We start from the raw sequence: 17,641 nt of genomic DNA on the forward strand, positions 1-17,641 counted from the left end.
TATTAGAGCCTTGAGCACAAAGAGACTCAGGGACAGTGCCCAGGCCCTGAGTTCAAACCCCATAACCAACCAAAAATAAATAAAAACAATATTCATGTTATACAGAAATCACTTCTCAAATTTGAGTAAAGCTGATTGTTTATTGGATGTCATTATGAACATTCCCTCTAATAACAATAACAATAATTTGAATTTATGCAAATCAGTTCACAATTCTCATAGTGCTTCCTCTAAAGAAAGCTTTGAATCACATAGCAAACTTTGGTTTAGTTAGGCATTTTCCATACTCATTTTATAATCAGGAAAAATAATCTAAAGTATTAAGAAACCTGCTTGCTCCAAGTCTGTTCTCCATTCAGCAGCTAGAACGATACTGAATACAAGTCAAATCATGTCAGATCTCTGCTCAAAGTTCCAGGTTCCCACCCTAGTCTGGAAAAAAAACAAACCAACAAAGTAATCTCCAACCTTTTTTTTTTTTTTTTTTTGGCTAATAGCCTCCTTAGTAACAACTTGGCCCATTCTTTCACTCCAAGTCTTTTTTCTAGAAGTCATTTCTCTGTCTGTCTGTCTGTCTGTCTGTCTCTTTTCTCTCTCTGTCTGTCTGTCTCTCTCTCTCTCTTTCTTTTTTCCCAGTCCTGGGGCTTGAATCCTTGAGGACCTGGCCACTGTCCCTGAGCTTTGTTTGCTCAAGGCTAGCACTCTACCACTTGAACCACAGTGCTGTAGAAGCCATTTCTCTAGGGATTACTTCTAATCCTTCTCCTTACTTAAAAATTACAACCTGTTTCCCCAAGTTTTTCTATCATGCTTGCTTATTGCCTTCTGACACAGCATTCAACTTACTTGTCAAGATTATTGTCCATTTATTGGATGAAAATGTGAATTGTCTAAGGGCAGAGGCCTCTGGTTGCTGCACAGAGTTTGTGTATCCCAAGTTCCTGGCAAATGTCTGGCACATAGTGAGTGAGTGCTCTATATTGAATGCATGCATGCAGACCACATAGAAAGCTTGGAACTGATATACAATTTCATCCCTGTGGCATGTTCTTATTGTTACTTCCTCTGGTAGAAAGATGGACACTAGAATTTAAAAATGAAGGAGCAGTGAATGTATCTAGTGAATTTTCAGGCTTGTTTAGTCCAGAACTGTGCCCTTTGAAGCTACTCCCTCCCCAGTTACCATTGTCCTCCCCTCAAGAGAACATCCTGTTATCCAATGTCCCTCAAAAATATCTTTCAGATCTGTGTCACTGGCTATTTTTTTTCATACTAGCAGAGGACTAAGCAAAAGAGGCATGAATCATCACCCTGGAGTTGAGCTGAGAGGAACTTTCTACTATAGAGGGGTGGCCCAGGGGAGGGGGCCAGGCTAGCCAGTGTGGACTGTGAAGTATACCCCTGGGACCTGTGGCATTCAGAGTATAGTGGGAGGGAGGGTGGAGACTTTAGAAATGAAGGTGGATGTTTTTCTCTCTGGAAGCCACAAGCATTTGGGCTGTAAGATACCTGGGTCTATTCCAGTCTGAGGTAATAATATTGTTCATTCCCAGAGGGGAACAAGCGAAAGAAAAGGAGCTGCTGGCTTCTTCCAGGGTGCACATAGACAATCCAGGCTCATACACAAGTCTGTAGTCAGGAAGATAGTGCTATTAAACAAAATAGTGTTTAACTGGAGAAAAAAAAAAATCAATGCTAGCTCAGTGATAGAGTGTTTGCCAAGTATCAACCAGGCCCTTGATTTGTTCTGGGGGTGGGAAGGGGCATAAAAAAGACTCTGTTGGACCTTATGTGCCTGTGTCATTTTGGAGAAGGTTCACTTTGGTTTGGGTGGGTTTCCATTTCTTTCAGTTGGCATCCATTTGGCGTTCTGGCCTCAACCACGTGACCATGTGGGAAGTGGTCTAACAGGTCATGTGGCACTTGTGTGTGGGTGCTTGTGCCAGGACATTTGCTGAAAATTGTTTTTCTGACCTGGTGTACACTTTGGAAAGAAACACAGGGAGGAAAAATGACTTCCTTCTTGACCTCAAGTCATGTCCCATGACCAGTTTCATTTGAGCATCAATAAGCCCTCAGTGAGCCAGGATTACCCTCCTTTATGATACATAACTGCTCAGTGGGTCTCAATGAAACAAACCCCCTGCTGTGTTGCCACGAAGCCTGCTTTTCTCCCCTGATCACCAGTTCAGTGTGGGTGGAGTTTGTCCCCAAGTGTTTACTGAGAGTTCTGATTAGAGTATTTGAAGTCAAATGATGGGCTTTAACCTCCAAATATCCCCCCAACATACGCACACAAAATGTAATTAATGACTCCCTGTAGCTTCTTGACATATCTTTTTGTACCAAAGCTGATTATTCTAAATGAGAGTCAAGTTTTTCAAGTTTATCAGACCTGATCAAATGTCTTATGGGAACTCAGAAACTTCAAGCTTGGAAGTTATATTCCAGTGTGTAAAAGAAAAGTGTCAGAGGCCTGACTTTGACATGGAGACCAGCAGACCATGAGTCCACACTGCAGCTTAGAGGGTCAATGTCATAGAGGCCAGCAGACTGTTATCCCACACTGTAGGGTAGAGAGTCAATGTCATGGAACCCATCAGATCACAATCCCACACGGTAGCTGAGAAGGTCAGTATGTTGATCCTCATTCTCTGTGTATTTTCTCCATGTATCTTCTATTGTAAAATCGACACCTGACCAATGCCTCTAGAAAGAGGCTATGCTAGGTCTTTTGCCACCCTTTTCCCTCTTACCTCTCCCTCTCTTTACAAAAAGAGTACTTTTCTTTTCCCCTTGGAAACACCATAGCATATCAGCTTTCAAAGGCTTTATAGTCTCAGGATCCCTTTACAGTGTTAAAAATTGTTATGAACTAAATGTTTTTGTACATGTGGATTTGTATAAATGGAAAAAGTGAGTTTTGTTTGTTTGTTTGTTTTTGTCTACTGCCAGGAGTTGAATTGAAAGCCTTAAGCTTGCTAGGCAAATGCTATACCACTGAACTACACCCATGCCCTAAAAAGAAAATCTTTTAGAACACACTAATACATAAGCACATATACTGTTGGCTAATCATATAGCTTCTGGAAATTTTTCTGGTACATTCCATTATGTCTTAAGATATGGAGACTAGAAAGGAGAAATAACAACTTAGTATTATGAAAAGTGTTTTCATTTTGAGAACTAAGAGGGTGTTGGAATCTTAAGGCATCTCTAGATCACATTTTGATAATGGCTGATGTTTTATATTGTCTGGAGTTTAAATCGTGGAGGTTTCTAGACCACTACAATGACAGAAGTTTTGAAATGTTGTCCAGTAAAGCAGTTGTTCTTCCAATAAAATTGAGCATACTATATTTAATAATTACTCATGTTATCTTTAGTATCCTAATTAATAATTATAAGTATAATCAATCCAGTTGAAAATTAAATTTCAGTTTCAATGAATACATATATATTTGTAGTTATGAGGTATCACTGAGCTTTGTTGTTGTTTTTGATGTTGTAGATGGAACACCGTGCCTTATGAACACTAAGCATGCCCTTTACCACTGAGCTACATCCTATTTTAAGGTTATAACTAATGAGTCTCCAACATTCACCTGTATGCTATAGGATAAAACTCTCAGGGAGAAGTAGAAAATTAATGGTTGAAACCTATTCCTGAAGGCAGATTTCAGTGGCCATGTTGATGTCCACATATTCAAATTATGTTCTTTGCAGCTTTTCAAATTATGAAAAATTAGAATATGAATGAATAAATTATATAAGAGGCTACATCTATTTTCCACAATTCTTTGGAAAGAATATAAGCAGAGAATATAGACTCCTGAGTCAGAGTATTCCCAAGTACTCTTTATTGATGTGGTAATGGGCTTGAGATGAATATTTCTCCTCTTGAAATAACACAGTGGTGAGGATCAGTTTCATCTTTTCCTTGGAAATGACCAAAATATGAAAAGATAGAGTTCCTATCTGAAATTTTACTATTTAGGATTTCCCTCCTGTCAGAAGGAAATACTCCTCATCTTGGAAAATTAAAACACCATGAAATACTTGTCATATTCTCAGTATAATGTTTTGTTTTGTTTTTTAGAGAAAGGAAAAGTCACCACAGAATCCTCAGACAGAGAGACATGAGTTTAGTTCTTCCCTGAGGTCCTATCTAGTCAGTAAAATCAGACACTAGAGAGAACTTCTGAGTGGAAAATAACAGAAATTTATTAATTCTGATTTATTTTGTATGTATGCATGCACATTAACTCCTCAGGAGAAGTACTGATGTAAAAGGGACCAGCTTTGCATTTTTTTCTCCCAGGCAAGACCCTGTGCCACACAGCGACACCCTAGCCTCTGTCCTGAACAGCAGTGGCTGCTGCATCCACCCTAGAACAGCCTTTTTCTGGCCTTTTTCTGCAACAGTTTTTCCCTTCCATTTTTCAAATATTTAATCACTCCATTAATGACAAGCTTTAATTTAAAAATAATCAGATGGAAAATTCCACACCCAAGTAGACAAATGGAAGAAAACAAAATAGCCCTTTCAAGTAAAAGCAAATTGGGATACATTTTCAAAACTGTTATGGCTTTAGCTTTATCATGTACCAGAGATATAGAAGTTTTCAGATTCCATGCAGTAGTATATCTAGCTATATTTTAAAAAGTAACCTGTTAAATTTTGGAATTGTTTCAGACTAAAAGAAAGCTGCAGAGATAGTATAAGGAAGTCTCATAAATCTACCTTCCCTATTATTAATACAGCGTCTTATATTAGTATGAAATATTTGTTACAATTGATATGTTAATTCAGGTAGCCTGATACTAGTTGGGGTTCAAATTTATTAGTTTTTTTCCTCTTTTTATTTATTATCTTCAAATAGTTGTACAAAGGAGTTTGGATTTAACATGTCCATTTATGTATACACAAACCCTTCCATCATTCTCCTCTAGGATATCACATTCAATTTAGTCATCTTTGTCTCCTTAGCCCTCTTTCTGTTTCACCTGACCTTGAGGGGGTCTTAAAGATTACTGGTCAGGTGTTTTGTAGAAAGTACTACAACTTGGACCTGCCTGATACTTTTACATGATTAGACTGAGGTTTTTAGTGTAAAGAGGAAGACTATAGATGTCATTTTCATCACAGCACACTAAGATATATTCTGTCTACAGGATTGTCACTGTTAGCATGAACTGTAATGATCTGTCCCAAGTGTTTGTCAGTTTCTCCATTCTGAAGTTTTCCTTCTTTCCCCTCTCTCTACTGTATTCTTTGGAAGGACGTCACTATGTGCAGCCCACATTTAGAGAGAAGGGAGTTATGCTCCACTTCCTCAAGGAAGGGCATCTAAGTGAAGTCCTTCTCTATGGGAGATTTGACTATTTTCTCTACTTATTTATTATATTTTAAATAACCCATACTCGTGGATATTTATTTTATTCTTTGGGTTATAATTTAATGCTACTTTATTTTCTTGTTCAAATTGTAATCTTATCCATTGGGAGAGGTGTGTGTGTGTGTGTGTGTGTGTGTGTGTGTGTGTGTGTGTGTGTGTGTGCGCGCGCACGTGTGCATGCACACGCGCATGTGTGTTGGGCCTGGGACTTGAACTTGGGGCTTGGGTACTGTCTCTGTGCTCTTCAGCTCAAGGTGAGCGCTCTACCACTTGAGCATAGCACCACTTCCCTGGGCGCTATCCTTGAGGTTTTTTTTTTTTTTTTTTGCCTAAGGCTAACACTCTACTACTTGAGCCATAACTCCTCTTCCAGTTATTTTGTTTGTTTGTTTTGGTGGCTAATTGGAGATAAGAGTCTTATGGACTTTCCTGCCCAGACTGGCTTTGAACTGTGATCCTTAGATCTCAGCTTCTTGAGTAGCTAGGATTATACTGTATGGGTGTGGGGGTTCCTGGTGTTCAGCCCACTGGGAGCTGTTTAGCTCAATTCTGGGTATCTATATATATAACATGATAAATCAAATCATTGTCTGTGTCTGTTTGTTGTGTGCTATGTTTGTGCCATACCTCACTCCACATTCATCTTACATCATTTATGCTCTGGTGAGAGTTCGCCATTTCTCCAAGGAGCTATGGTTATTTTTATTGGAGAATGATACTAGAAACCAAGAACTGGGTATTTTTTCTATTTAAAATTAATGAATGTTATTTATTCTTATTGCTAAAATGCTTTCAAACCTCAAATGTTTAAAAATCAGTCTTTTTTTTTAGTTAGTATACTGCTTTAGTCATATAATAATTCCTTATGAACCAATTGATTTTTACTATTAAAAAAGGATTCATGGACAATGGAGGGGGTAACAATGTTCAAGAGGAAGTGTACTCATTACCTCACTCATGTAACTGTAACCCTCTGTATAGTATCTTTACAATAAAAAAATTAAAAAAAAAAAAAAGGATTCATGGGCTGGGAAGGTGGCTCAGTGGTAGAGCACTTGCCTTGCATGCATGAAGCCCTGGGTTCGATTCCTCAGCACCACATAAGCAAAAAGAAAAAAGCCAGAAGTGGTGCTGTGGCTCAAGTGGTAGAGTGCTAGCCTTGAGCTGAAGAGCTGAGGGACAGCGCCCAGGCCCAGAGTTCAGGCCCCACGACCGGACCCCCCCCCAAAAAAAAAAAGGATTCATGGTCTAAGTCCTGGTGGCTCTGCCCTATAATCCTAGCTACTCAGGAAGTTGAGATCCAGAGGATCAAGATTTGATGCCATTTCAGGCAGAAAAGTCCATGAGACTCCATACCCAAAACAACCAAAAGCAGGGCTAGAGGTGTGACTCAAATAGTGAAGGAGCATAAATCAAATGAGTATGAGACTCTGAATTCAAATTCCAGTGTACCAAAAGAAAAACAATTTCAACAGATTGTCTAAAATTTTTAAATCTTTGGTATTCAGAGTGTTTTAGCATAGTGCCATAATATGCACTGTGAGTCCAGGCAACAGATGATTAGACGAGCCTAACAACTACTTTTCTTGGTGTTGGGGTTGGTGGGTCCTATTTCTGCTTATAGTAACTTAAGTGTGAACAATACTGCCTTATTGCCTAATATGTCAGCCTTTAGGATCTGAGCAAATGAAAGCAGTTGCCTTCTGAGCCCAAGGCTGCCTTATTTTGGTACCTATGGTCCACCCCAGGTGTTTGCACATCTTTTAAATTAACTTTACATGTTTGGTCTGAAGCCATGAACCAAGAAGTTAAAGAAGGATAACCCACAGGCTTCTGGTAGAAAGCAGCCTGTTTCTTTTCTGTGGGTCTCACGGGTGTCCTTCTACTCCAGGTCTGACAGAGATGGCTGTCTTCAGTTGTGAGGCCCACAATGATAAAGGGCTGACTGTGTCTAAAGGTGTGCAGGTCAACATCAAAGGTAAGCAGCAAGGCTGTGTCCCAGGTGTGTCCTGGGGGTGGTGGAGGACACAATGAGTGCTTCCCTTAGTCCTACTGCTTTCCTTGTGACCTTGAACAAGTCCCTTCATCTGTTGGGTTTCAATGTTCCCTTTGAAAACTGGAGACAATTATTGCTGAGACTTAATGAGAATTAAAAAAACAAAGACAAAAAACACCTCACAACAGTGCATGACTTTTAAGTCTTTGATACATATTAGCTAGTTTAGTACTGCTTAGTCCAGGAAGAAAATAAACTTTTTATGTTTGCTTTTGATCATTTGTGCCTATCCTCATTCACGCTTTGAAGAACTCTGAAGATGGAGTCACTTAGAGCTTGATCTTGGGAATGTGCTCTGTCCCTGAGTCATCAGGGTCTCATGCAAGTCTCTGTCAACTGTTGACTTAGAGGGGGTGGGGATGGGGATCTGGGAGCAGAGAGATGGGCAGATTTGCTCTTTTGGGGAGAGAAGTAGCCCTGACCATCTTTCCCCTATATCCTCTCTTTCTTGCTTTCCCTGAGCTTGGATTTAACTAGGGCTAAGCTTGCTTGGCCTGAATTATAGTAATAGAATCAAAGGCCATGTTCCCCGAGGCTATTGAAGATGCTCGTATGCATCTACCTTGCCATTGTTCCTACTATGTAATCAAAGGTATTGACACCCAAAAGTTTAAAGAAAAGGAAAACCTCCAAGTAAATATTGTCTTATCTCTTTGCAGGTTATCTTGCTTGTTTTCAGAGAAATTCAAACACATTGTATGTGTTACTATTTGATACTAATTTAGGTATTGAGAAGTAAATATTGGATTCATATTTTCTCCCTCTTATCCTTGGAGAGGCCAACAATGCATACTTAATAATGGTCAGAGGCTAGGCCTCTGTGCAACTACTTGAAGATAATAAAGTATTTTAAAAAATAATAAAGACTGGGAGATACAGAATAAGATTAAAAACTATGAATATAATTAGAGTAAACAAGGAGCTGATTTTTTTGGTTTCAGGATTCAACCTGTTAAAGATGATGAAAGGGGCTGGGAATGTGGTTTAGTGGTAAAAATGCTTGCTGAGCATGCATGAAACCCTGGGTTCTATACCTCAGTACCACATAAACAGAAAAGGCTGGGGGTGGCACTGTGGCTCAAGTGGTAGAATGCTAGCCTTGAGCAAAAGAAACTCAGGGAGTGCCCAAGCCCTGAGTTCAAGCCCCAGGACTGCCTCCCCCACCGAAAGACTGCGCGAGGATATTTTCCTTTGTTTTCTTTTCCCTTTTGGCCAGTATTAGAGTTTAAACTCGGGGCTGTGGACTTGCTTGGCTTGCTCACTGTATAGGTGTTGTACCATTTGAGCCATGCTTCCAGTCCAACTTTGCATCATTTGATTGGAAATGGAATCTCATGGACTTTTCTGTCCAGGCTGAGTAGCGAGTGTTACAGGTATGAATCACTAGTGCCTGGCTAACAGAGTATTTTCTAAATGTTCATTGGAATTTTTTTAAAATGAAAAACCAAAAGTGAATACTAGAGGAAGTATATAACTTCCTTCCTCTTTTACAAATCTCATTATTACAATTTGAAAAGATATGTTAGGAATTTCAGAAATTAGTGAGTGGGTACAAATTTGTAAAATCCTTTTTCCTAGAACATAATAAACTTCTTAAAATTTAAAAATGTATAAAATGAGAAGCATTTGATTTTATATTTCACACACATTTTTAAAATCCTGCTTCTAAAACTTGTTTTCAGCTTTTGTTTATTTTAAATTTTCTATCAGAGCAACCAAGATTCCCCTCATCTACACTGTTATTATTGTGACTTGTGTAGCCCAGTTTTGATATGGAAAAGGCAGATTCTTTAGGGAGGTTCTACAAATAATCTGCCTAGGAAACTGAGTGGAACAATACACTGACTGTAAGTATACTCACAAAATCACACTCCTCAACATGGGATCCAGTATGTGCTTAATGTAGTCCCAGCTCCTTTCTCCCCTTACCTCATTCTCTCCATCAGCACTTCACCACACCTACCCTGACTGCATGTATTACTTCATTCCCACCACAGGCCCACAAAGCAGTACTAATCCTATCCTCCCTTTGTAAAGGAGAGAACTGATCAGACAGGCATGGAACTGTGCCCAGGGACCTACAGCTAGTTCCATGGTAAATCAGCCTATCAGGTCCTCGCAGGTGCTCTTAACAATCAGCTTGCTGTCCTTTGTGTGGACCACCAATGTCCTAGAGGCCTGGCAGACTTGGGCTCAAGTTCCTGTTCTACTGTTTATAACCTGTCTTCCTTCCATCCTTCTTTCCTTCCTCCCTCCCTCCCTCCCTCCCTCCCTCCCTCCCTCCCTCCCTCCCTCCCTCATTTCCTTCCTTTCTTTCTTCCTTCCTTCCTTCCTCTCTCTTTCTTTCTTTCCTTTCTCTCTCTTTCTTTCCTTTCTTTCTTTCTTTCCTTTCTCTCTCTCTCTCTTTCTTTCTTTCTTTCTTTCTTTCTTTCTTTCTTTCTTTCTTTCTTTCTTTCTTTCTTTCTTTCTATCCACCTGTCTGTCTTTCTTTCTCTCCCTTCCTTCCTTCCTTCCTTCCTTCCTTCCTTCCTTCCTTCCTTCCTTCCTTCCTTCCTTCCTTCCTTTCTTCCATCTTTCCTTCTTTCCTTCTTTCCTTCTTTCTTCTTTTTCTTTGTGCTGGTCCTAGGGCTTGAATTTTTGGCATGAGCACTAGCCTTGAGCTTCTTGTGCTCAAGGCAAGTACTCTGCCACTTGATCCACAGCTCCACTTTTGGCTTTTTAAATATTTTATTAGAGATAAGAGTCTCATGGACCGTCCTGCCTGGGCTGGCTTTGAACTGCAATCCTCAGATCTCATCTTCCTGAGTAACTAGGATTACAGGAATGAGTCACTGGCACCCAGCATCTCTTTATGATCTTTGACACACTTTTAACTTTCCTGTTCACTTCCCTTATGTTAGGAGGGATTGTAAGACTGTCCAGTAAGGTCCAAGTAATATTCAAATGAAGAAAGTCCATGAAGTACCTGGCACACAGTAAGCCCAGAAAATGTTTGCCATCATTTCCTATGATAATTATTATGAGTAATTAAACTTAGTACAAAGAGGTAAGATTTTCCCAATGCAGTGCATTCTTGTATTCTAACTGATGGAGAAGTCTTTGTCCCACATGTGCCTAAAGTCATTGCACAGATGTTATACTATATATACCTTCCCCAGCAGATCCAATTGGCTTTTGCTTTAATTGACTCACACGTCTTCTAGGCTTGGAAAGTCACACACACACACACACACACACACACACACACACACACACACACACACACACACACACACGCACACACGCACCCCAGCAGTGACATGACTCTTTTGGGCACAGGATGAAATCTTATCTGTGGTAACTGAGTCTCCTGCTCTCTACAAGGGCAGAGTGAAGCTCTCCATCACTGCCCTTGTGCCTTCACAGAAAGGTCAAGAATGCTTACTGAGTGAAGGACATGGGTATCTCCATGTTCTTTTCTAGTTAAAAGGTCTCCTCACTTCATCAGAAAGCAGAAAAGTGGATCTGTGTTCCACTTCTCAGGTCCAAGCAGGACCATGCCATTGCTGAAAGTCTGCTCACAGGCTAATTGGGGGCTAATTACCGCCAAGCCTAAGTGGTCCTCTTGAAGGTGTGTCCTTCCTTTTGCTAATCTCGGAGTATGTTGTGTTAATATGACCATTTGGTAGCTGTGGCCTCTCTTGATTTAAGCATGTGTGTTTGTTTTTATCTAGCAACTCCCTCTCCACCAACTGAAGTCTTTGTCCACAACAGTACAGCACATGGCATTCTGATCTCCTGGGTCCCGGGGTTTGATGGCTACTCTCCATTTAAGAACTGCAGCATTCAGGTAATCCTCCAGGATGTAGAGGGAAGTTGTGGGTTGGTTCTTGATGGAGCTCCCTGGTTTTCTTTCCTTCCCAGGGCAGCCCTGAGTAGATGTCTCCACCTCCACTTTTGTCCAGAATCCCTTGTTCTCCCCAGGCATCATCTACCATCCTGCCCTGCCTCATGGTGCTTTGTCTACAATGTTGCTTCCTCCTATGCCTGGTCCAGGACTCAGCTAGAAGAGAAGCATGTTTCCAAGGGAGAATATCAGGAGACCAGGGAGAAGTAATTGGTAATCACAAAAACATCTCCCTAAATCTTAACCAGGAGTTCGGAAGGCCAGGGGCTCCCTAGTGTGTCTCTTCATTCAAGACGTAAGTCACCTGTGACAGTAAATGTGGCACATTAGCCAGAAACCTGGAGATTATAAGCCTGTAGGTTCTTTAGCCCTCCCTAACAACTACCTAAATTGGTATGAAACAGTGGTGAAATAACTATAGGTTAGTCAGTCTAAAATAATCCCTGTCATGATGTGAGATCTGTTCTCCTGTTTCATCAAAGCACTAATACTACTGTTGAATGAGTGTCCTCAAGGTCCAGGGATATTGCCTATCTTAGGACACACCAGCCCCACAGGCTCAGAGAGCTCACTCAGCCTGTGAGCAGCAGGCCTGCAGTTCAAACCGAGGAAGATCTGATGCCAACAGTAGAGCTGAGCACAACTGGCTTGCTGTATAGTCAGGAGAAACATGTTGTATAGAAGTGGGTTTCTAAACACCCAGAGATCATCCAAGGACAATGCAAATGTGTTCTGCCTTGTACTTAATCACATGGCAGGGATAAGAATTATTAGTTTCTCCAGTATCTTAGTCTTATTCATTAAAATGATAACTCAATACAGGCCAGTCATGTCAAAATTGACTTAAGAGAAGTGACTTCCAAAGAATTTTGTGTTGACAAGATGTTTTTACTACCAACTAGAATGAATTTCTCTGCCCTTGGTGCCTCCTACTCTTTATCTAGCAGCTGTTCCTTCTCTGAGGAATAAAAACATGTATTATCCCCAAAATAGCCTTTACCCTCACCCTACCACCCCCACCCAGCCTTGCTTAATTATTACCCAACACTGCTTACAAACGTCCCAAGAACTCCAATCTCCCAAGTAAGATTTAGGAACTCTTCCTATCTCTACAATTCCTTACCAAGGATACCGTCTTAAAACAAAACAACAAAAAATAAACCCTTTTTGAGCTATATATCACATCCTATCACATTCATCTATTTCAGATGTACAATGTCATGGTTTGTAGTATATTCACAGTGTGCACAGGACCCCCACCAAGAAGACCACCAAGAGTCAGACATTCCAAAATGCAAAAGCAAGGCTTTATTCAGGCGGGCTGCAGCTCGGGCTTCGTCCTACACACCGACTCAGTGGAGCTTAGGAGGAAGCCCTGAACTGAAATTTCACAGGACTTATAAAGGCAAAAACCACAAAGTTACAGCAACCAGATGTGTTAACAAGACATTCTAGGGCGATAAGGGGTGATAGGGGATTATCAGATCATTTGGGCCAGGGCAATAAAGGGCAGGGGGTATCTGTGAAGTGAGGGGAGTTTGTGGCCACAGATAACTCTGTCCTTGGGATTTATGTGAGCTCTGGTTAACTTCAACACAGACAGGTTAGTTCCTGGAATTTATGTTTGCTCTGGGTCACTCATAATTTAACATAAATGACAGAATGGCCGCTGCCTCAAAATGGAGTTACTTCAACTCTTCACAACCATCATCATCTGATTTTGTCTATGTTTATAAGAGCTACTGATGTGTCATTTTCTTCCTATAGCTTTTTCTTTGGCATCATGTGCTGATGGTTTTATTTTATAATAAGGTCCTTCTGCTTTGAGGAAGTTATGGATACATCAGTGAAACCATTCTGTCCTAGGCTTTTCTTTATAGGGTTTTAGTTTAATATTTATTTATTATATGGTAGTTTGTGTGTTTCTAGGACTTTGATCATTTCATCTAAGTGATCTAATTTGTTGGGTATACAACAAATTAGTCGTTATGTCACATAGTATCACATTATAACCAATCAATATCTTTTAGGTCTTGTTACATGCCAATTCAGAGCTCTGTAGCTAGGAACAACCAGGCTTGGAAGTAGTCTTTTATATCTGAACATAATGAGCCAGCCTTTCTTAAAACTTTTATCAAGTGCTGAACTCTTCCAAGAGTCTAAGGGGCGGGGCACTCAGCGTCCTTCTCATGGGGAGTAGATAACTTCAGGAAGATTGAGGAAAACTATCACCAGCACTGCCATTTTAAGAGAGTAGACCTGGAAGGTGAAAGATGCTCACATATTAGCTGGCCAGGCACTGATGGCTCATGCCACTAGCTACTAAGGAGGCTGTGATCTGAGGATTATAGTTCAGAGCCAGTCCAGACAGGAAAGTCTATGAGGCTTATATCTCCATTTAACTGCCAAAAAGCTGGAAGTGGAGCTGTGGCTTAAGTGGGAGAGCCTTGGGTAGAAAGACTAAGGAAGCCAGGCGCCAGTGGCTCACATCTGTAATCCTAGCTACTTTGGAGGCCCAGATTTGAGGATTGCTTTTCAAAGCCAGCCCAGGCAGGAAATTCTGTGAGACTCTTTATCTCCAGTAAACCACTCAAAAAAGCCAGAAGTGGCATTGTAGCTCAAGTGATAGAGCACTTACCTTGAACGAAAGGAGCTGAGGGACAGTGCCCAGGCTCAGAATTCAAGCCCCAGAACTGGTTAAAAAAAATTTTAAAGGCTAAAGAAAAAAGCACTCAAGTCCTGAGTTGAAAAATCAAAATAAATAAAATTAAGCTTCAGCTTCAGTGGCTGTGCCGTGGCACCTGAGATAAATTATCATCTTGGATGGCCAAATCAGAGGCTTCTGCTGCCCACTTTGGATCTGTGGTGGATGGGATTATTCAGTCCCTGCCCCACCAGCTAGCCCTGCCTGCCCACACCCATCCTCCTTTCCATTTCTGGTAGGATTACTAGCTTAGCAAATATGAATACAGGACATCCTGCTAAATTCCACAAGCGATCTTGTGCTTTATTCACACTGAAACTTTATGCTATTGATCTCAAATTCATATGCAGTTGAGCATCCTTTATTTTCTCAACAGTCCTGCTGGGGTTAGTTTCCATGGTTTTTAGAAGTTACATTTTTATATTCTGTTGATTGTGTCTTCCCACTCCTGAAGGACCCAAGTATGGTTTTGCCGTTCATTACAATTTTAAACTCTGACTGGGTAACAAATGAATGTTTTGGATGAGATTCAGGCCCATGTACTAGCAGGACACACCCTCTCGTTTCCTTTGGTCCTGATGTTAGTTCCTTTTTTTTCACCCATTTTTGGGTCCCAGATTCCATTTCTATTTTTAACTTGCCATGTACTTCTTGCAGTTTCTTGTCCCCTTCTTCCCTGGGGTCCACAGAGAAGGACCAATATGGAAACCCCTTCTTCTAAGAACATACTGTCAAAAACTGTCACTGTGCCTGGAAATGCCCTGGGTATGGCTCCGGAAATGGAATGGAGGCAGAGAGCCAACACCTTCCTCCTTAGTTTTAGTGGTTTGTCACCAGGAAGTAGTTGCATACTCCAATGTGAAAGAACAAAAAGTCACTTCTGCCAACAGCCACCCCTGAGATAAGCACATGACCTTTATTTCTCCTCAGATGGCTTCTGAGGGCCAACTGGTACCTTCCTGTCACCCACAGGGTCTGAGTCAGAGGTGGGACTCAGTCCCCATAACCATCATCATCATATTTCCAGGAGATTGGGATTCTAAAATATTTATTTATGGCCTCTTGTTCTAAATTTCAAAATAGCAACAATGGATATCCACATCCCTAAATGCATCCTCATAATTATTAAGAGAACTTTATTTTGTGGGTTGATGATTGCTTTGGGTTTCTTCTATTTTACCTAATATTATTCTACCTTCTATGATTTGGGAGGGGGGATGGCAGTCTAGGGCTTGAATTCTAGGTCAAGGTACTGTCCTTTAACTTTTTCAATCAAGGGTAGCATTCCTACTTGAGCTACAGCTCCACTTCTGGCTTTTTGATGGTTAATTGGAGATAAGAGTCTCATAAACTTAACTGCCTAAACTGGCTTCAAACTATAATTCTCAGATCTCAGTTTCTTGAGAAGCTAGAATTACAGGTGTGAGCCATCAATGCTTGAATCCTCTGATATTATAAATACTACACATTGTTGAATTTTTTTTGGGGGGGACGCACATGTAGTGGGGAACATGTTTTGCCAAGAGTTTCTCTCATGCTGGACAAACAGATTTGGAGGGAGGTGTGGGGTGACTCATGGAGGGAAAGAAGAGGAAATACATGTTTAAAGGAAATCTGGAGACAGGTTTGCTAGGTGAGATATGAACGACCCTTTCCTGTTTCTTCCCATTGTACCTAAATACCATAAAATGTACACTATCTATGCATGCTTTTGTGTTGAATTCCTAGGGCAGCAGAGAGCAGTAAGGATACAGTACACACTACTAAAACTAGCCCCAAGGCAAGAGCATGACCCAGAGGTTAGGTAATGGAAAGAGTAGAGTTTTGCTGGAGACAGTGGCTTGTATTCCAGGCACATCTATAAGCCACGCTACTAAGGAGGCCGAGGCAAAGAAGACTGAAAGTCTGAGGTCCATCTGGGCAACTTAGTTATTGAGTCCTGTCTCAAGATAAAGATTAAAAAAAGAGAGAGAGAGCTGAAATGTAACTGAATTGTAGAGTACTTGTGTAGCATGCACCAGGCTCTAGGTTCAATCCTAATTACTGTACAAACAAAATAAAACATTAACAGAATCATTCTCAGAAGTGTGGTGGGCCTAGGAGAAGGCTACTTTATTTTGAGTACTTTATTTTAGAGCCACTTTAATTGTAAGCTACTTTACTGTCTAGTACCAGGTTATAAACATGTAATATTGTAATGATAATTTCTTGATCGTTACCTGTTGCAGTGAGACCCCTTGTAGTCTAGACTGTGGTTGTCCCTGTACCATGAGTAACACACAGCAATACCCATGAGAAACCATGTGTATCCTGACTGGAAGCAGGTCCTTCCCCTGCTACAGAGGAACTAAACACTGTGTGTCCGTGTCTGTCATTCCCACCACCTTACTAATGCTGGTCTACATTTTTACTCTTCATTTAGGTGAAGGAAGTAGATCCACTGAGTAATGGCTCAGTCATGGTTTTTAACACCTCAGCCTCACCACATCTGTATCACATCGAGCAGCTGCAGGCCCTGGCTAACTACAGCATTGGGATGTCCTGTATGAATGAAATAGGCTGGTCTGCAGTGAGCCCTTGGATTCCTGCCAGCACAACTGAAGGAGGTAATTCCTGAAGTCCACGATAAGTGTCCCCTCCAATGGCATAGGCTCAAACAAAGCTTTCCAGTAACCTGATTTGATGTGTTACTTTGCTTATTTGGACTTCATGTCTGGAGGTGCATTATATTGATGTGGCCAATAAAATAGGAAGATATTGGTAATTTAAAAAGATTTAGCTGCTGGGCGCTGGTGGCTCACGCCTATCATGCTAGCTACTCAGTAGGCTGAGATCTGAGGATCGCAGTTCAAAGCCAGCCCAGGAAGGAAAGTCTGTGAGACTCTTATCTCCAATTAACCACCAGAAAACTGGAAGTGGTGCTGTGGCTCAAGTGGTAGAGCGCTAGCCTTGAGCTGAAGAGCTGAGGGACAGCACCGAGGCCCAGAGTCAAGCCCCATGACCAAAAAAAAAAAAAAAAAACAAAAACAAACACAGATTTCATGCCCATAACCAATAAAAACAAACATTTAGTACTGATATAGTTCAGTGGCTCAAGCCTATAATCAGTTACTTGAGAGTCAGAGATCAGAGGATCTTGGTTCAAAGCCAGCCCTAGCAATAAAATAAAATTAAATGAAAATGTTCACAAGACTTGATTTCAACCAATAGATCGGATGGTGGTATCTGCTTATGATTCCAAACTATGGGAGAAGCAGAGAGGCTGAATGCAGAAGCACACATCTGTCATCCCAGACTATCATCCTAGTCATACAAGGAAGCACAAATATGAGGATCAAAGTCTAGGCTGGCTTGGACATAACCAATGCAAATAGGGTTGGAGATGTGGCTCAAGTGGTAGAATACGTGAATTCAAACTTCAGTACCACTAAAAACTATATAAAGGTAGCATTGTCTTCCTTCCTTCCTTCCTTCCTTCCTTCCTTCCTTCCTTCCTTCCTTCCTTCCTTCCTTCCTTCCTTCCTTCCTTCCTCCCTCCCTCTCTCTCTCTCTCTCTCTCTCTCTCTCTCTCTCTCTCTCTCTCTCTCTCTCTCTCT

General features: G+C 41.0%; 1 protein-coding gene across 1 annotated transcript in view; it reads left to right on the plus strand.

Moving 5' to 3' along the window:
- Mertk (MER proto-oncogene, tyrosine kinase) overlaps positions 1 to 17,641 on the plus strand; it is a 133,904-nt gene that overhangs the window by 59,689 nt on the left and 56,574 nt on the right. Inside the window, exons 5-7 of the mRNA XM_070013306.1 lie at positions 7,291 to 7,377; positions 11,169 to 11,284; positions 16,468 to 16,651. Of these exons, the coding sequence (XP_069869407.1) occupies positions 7,291 to 7,377; positions 11,169 to 11,284; positions 16,468 to 16,651 (387 nt within the window). The remainder of the gene's footprint in view (positions 1 to 7,290; positions 7,378 to 11,168; positions 11,285 to 16,467; positions 16,652 to 17,641) is intronic.

Source organism: Dipodomys merriami, unplaced genomic scaffold (genome assembly GCF_024711535.1).
Source record: "Dipodomys merriami isolate MVZ:Mamm:240054 unplaced genomic scaffold, mDipMer1.0.p SCAF_90, whole genome shotgun sequence".
Lineage (NCBI taxonomy): Eukaryota > Metazoa > Chordata > Mammalia > Rodentia > Heteromyidae > Dipodomys > Dipodomys merriami.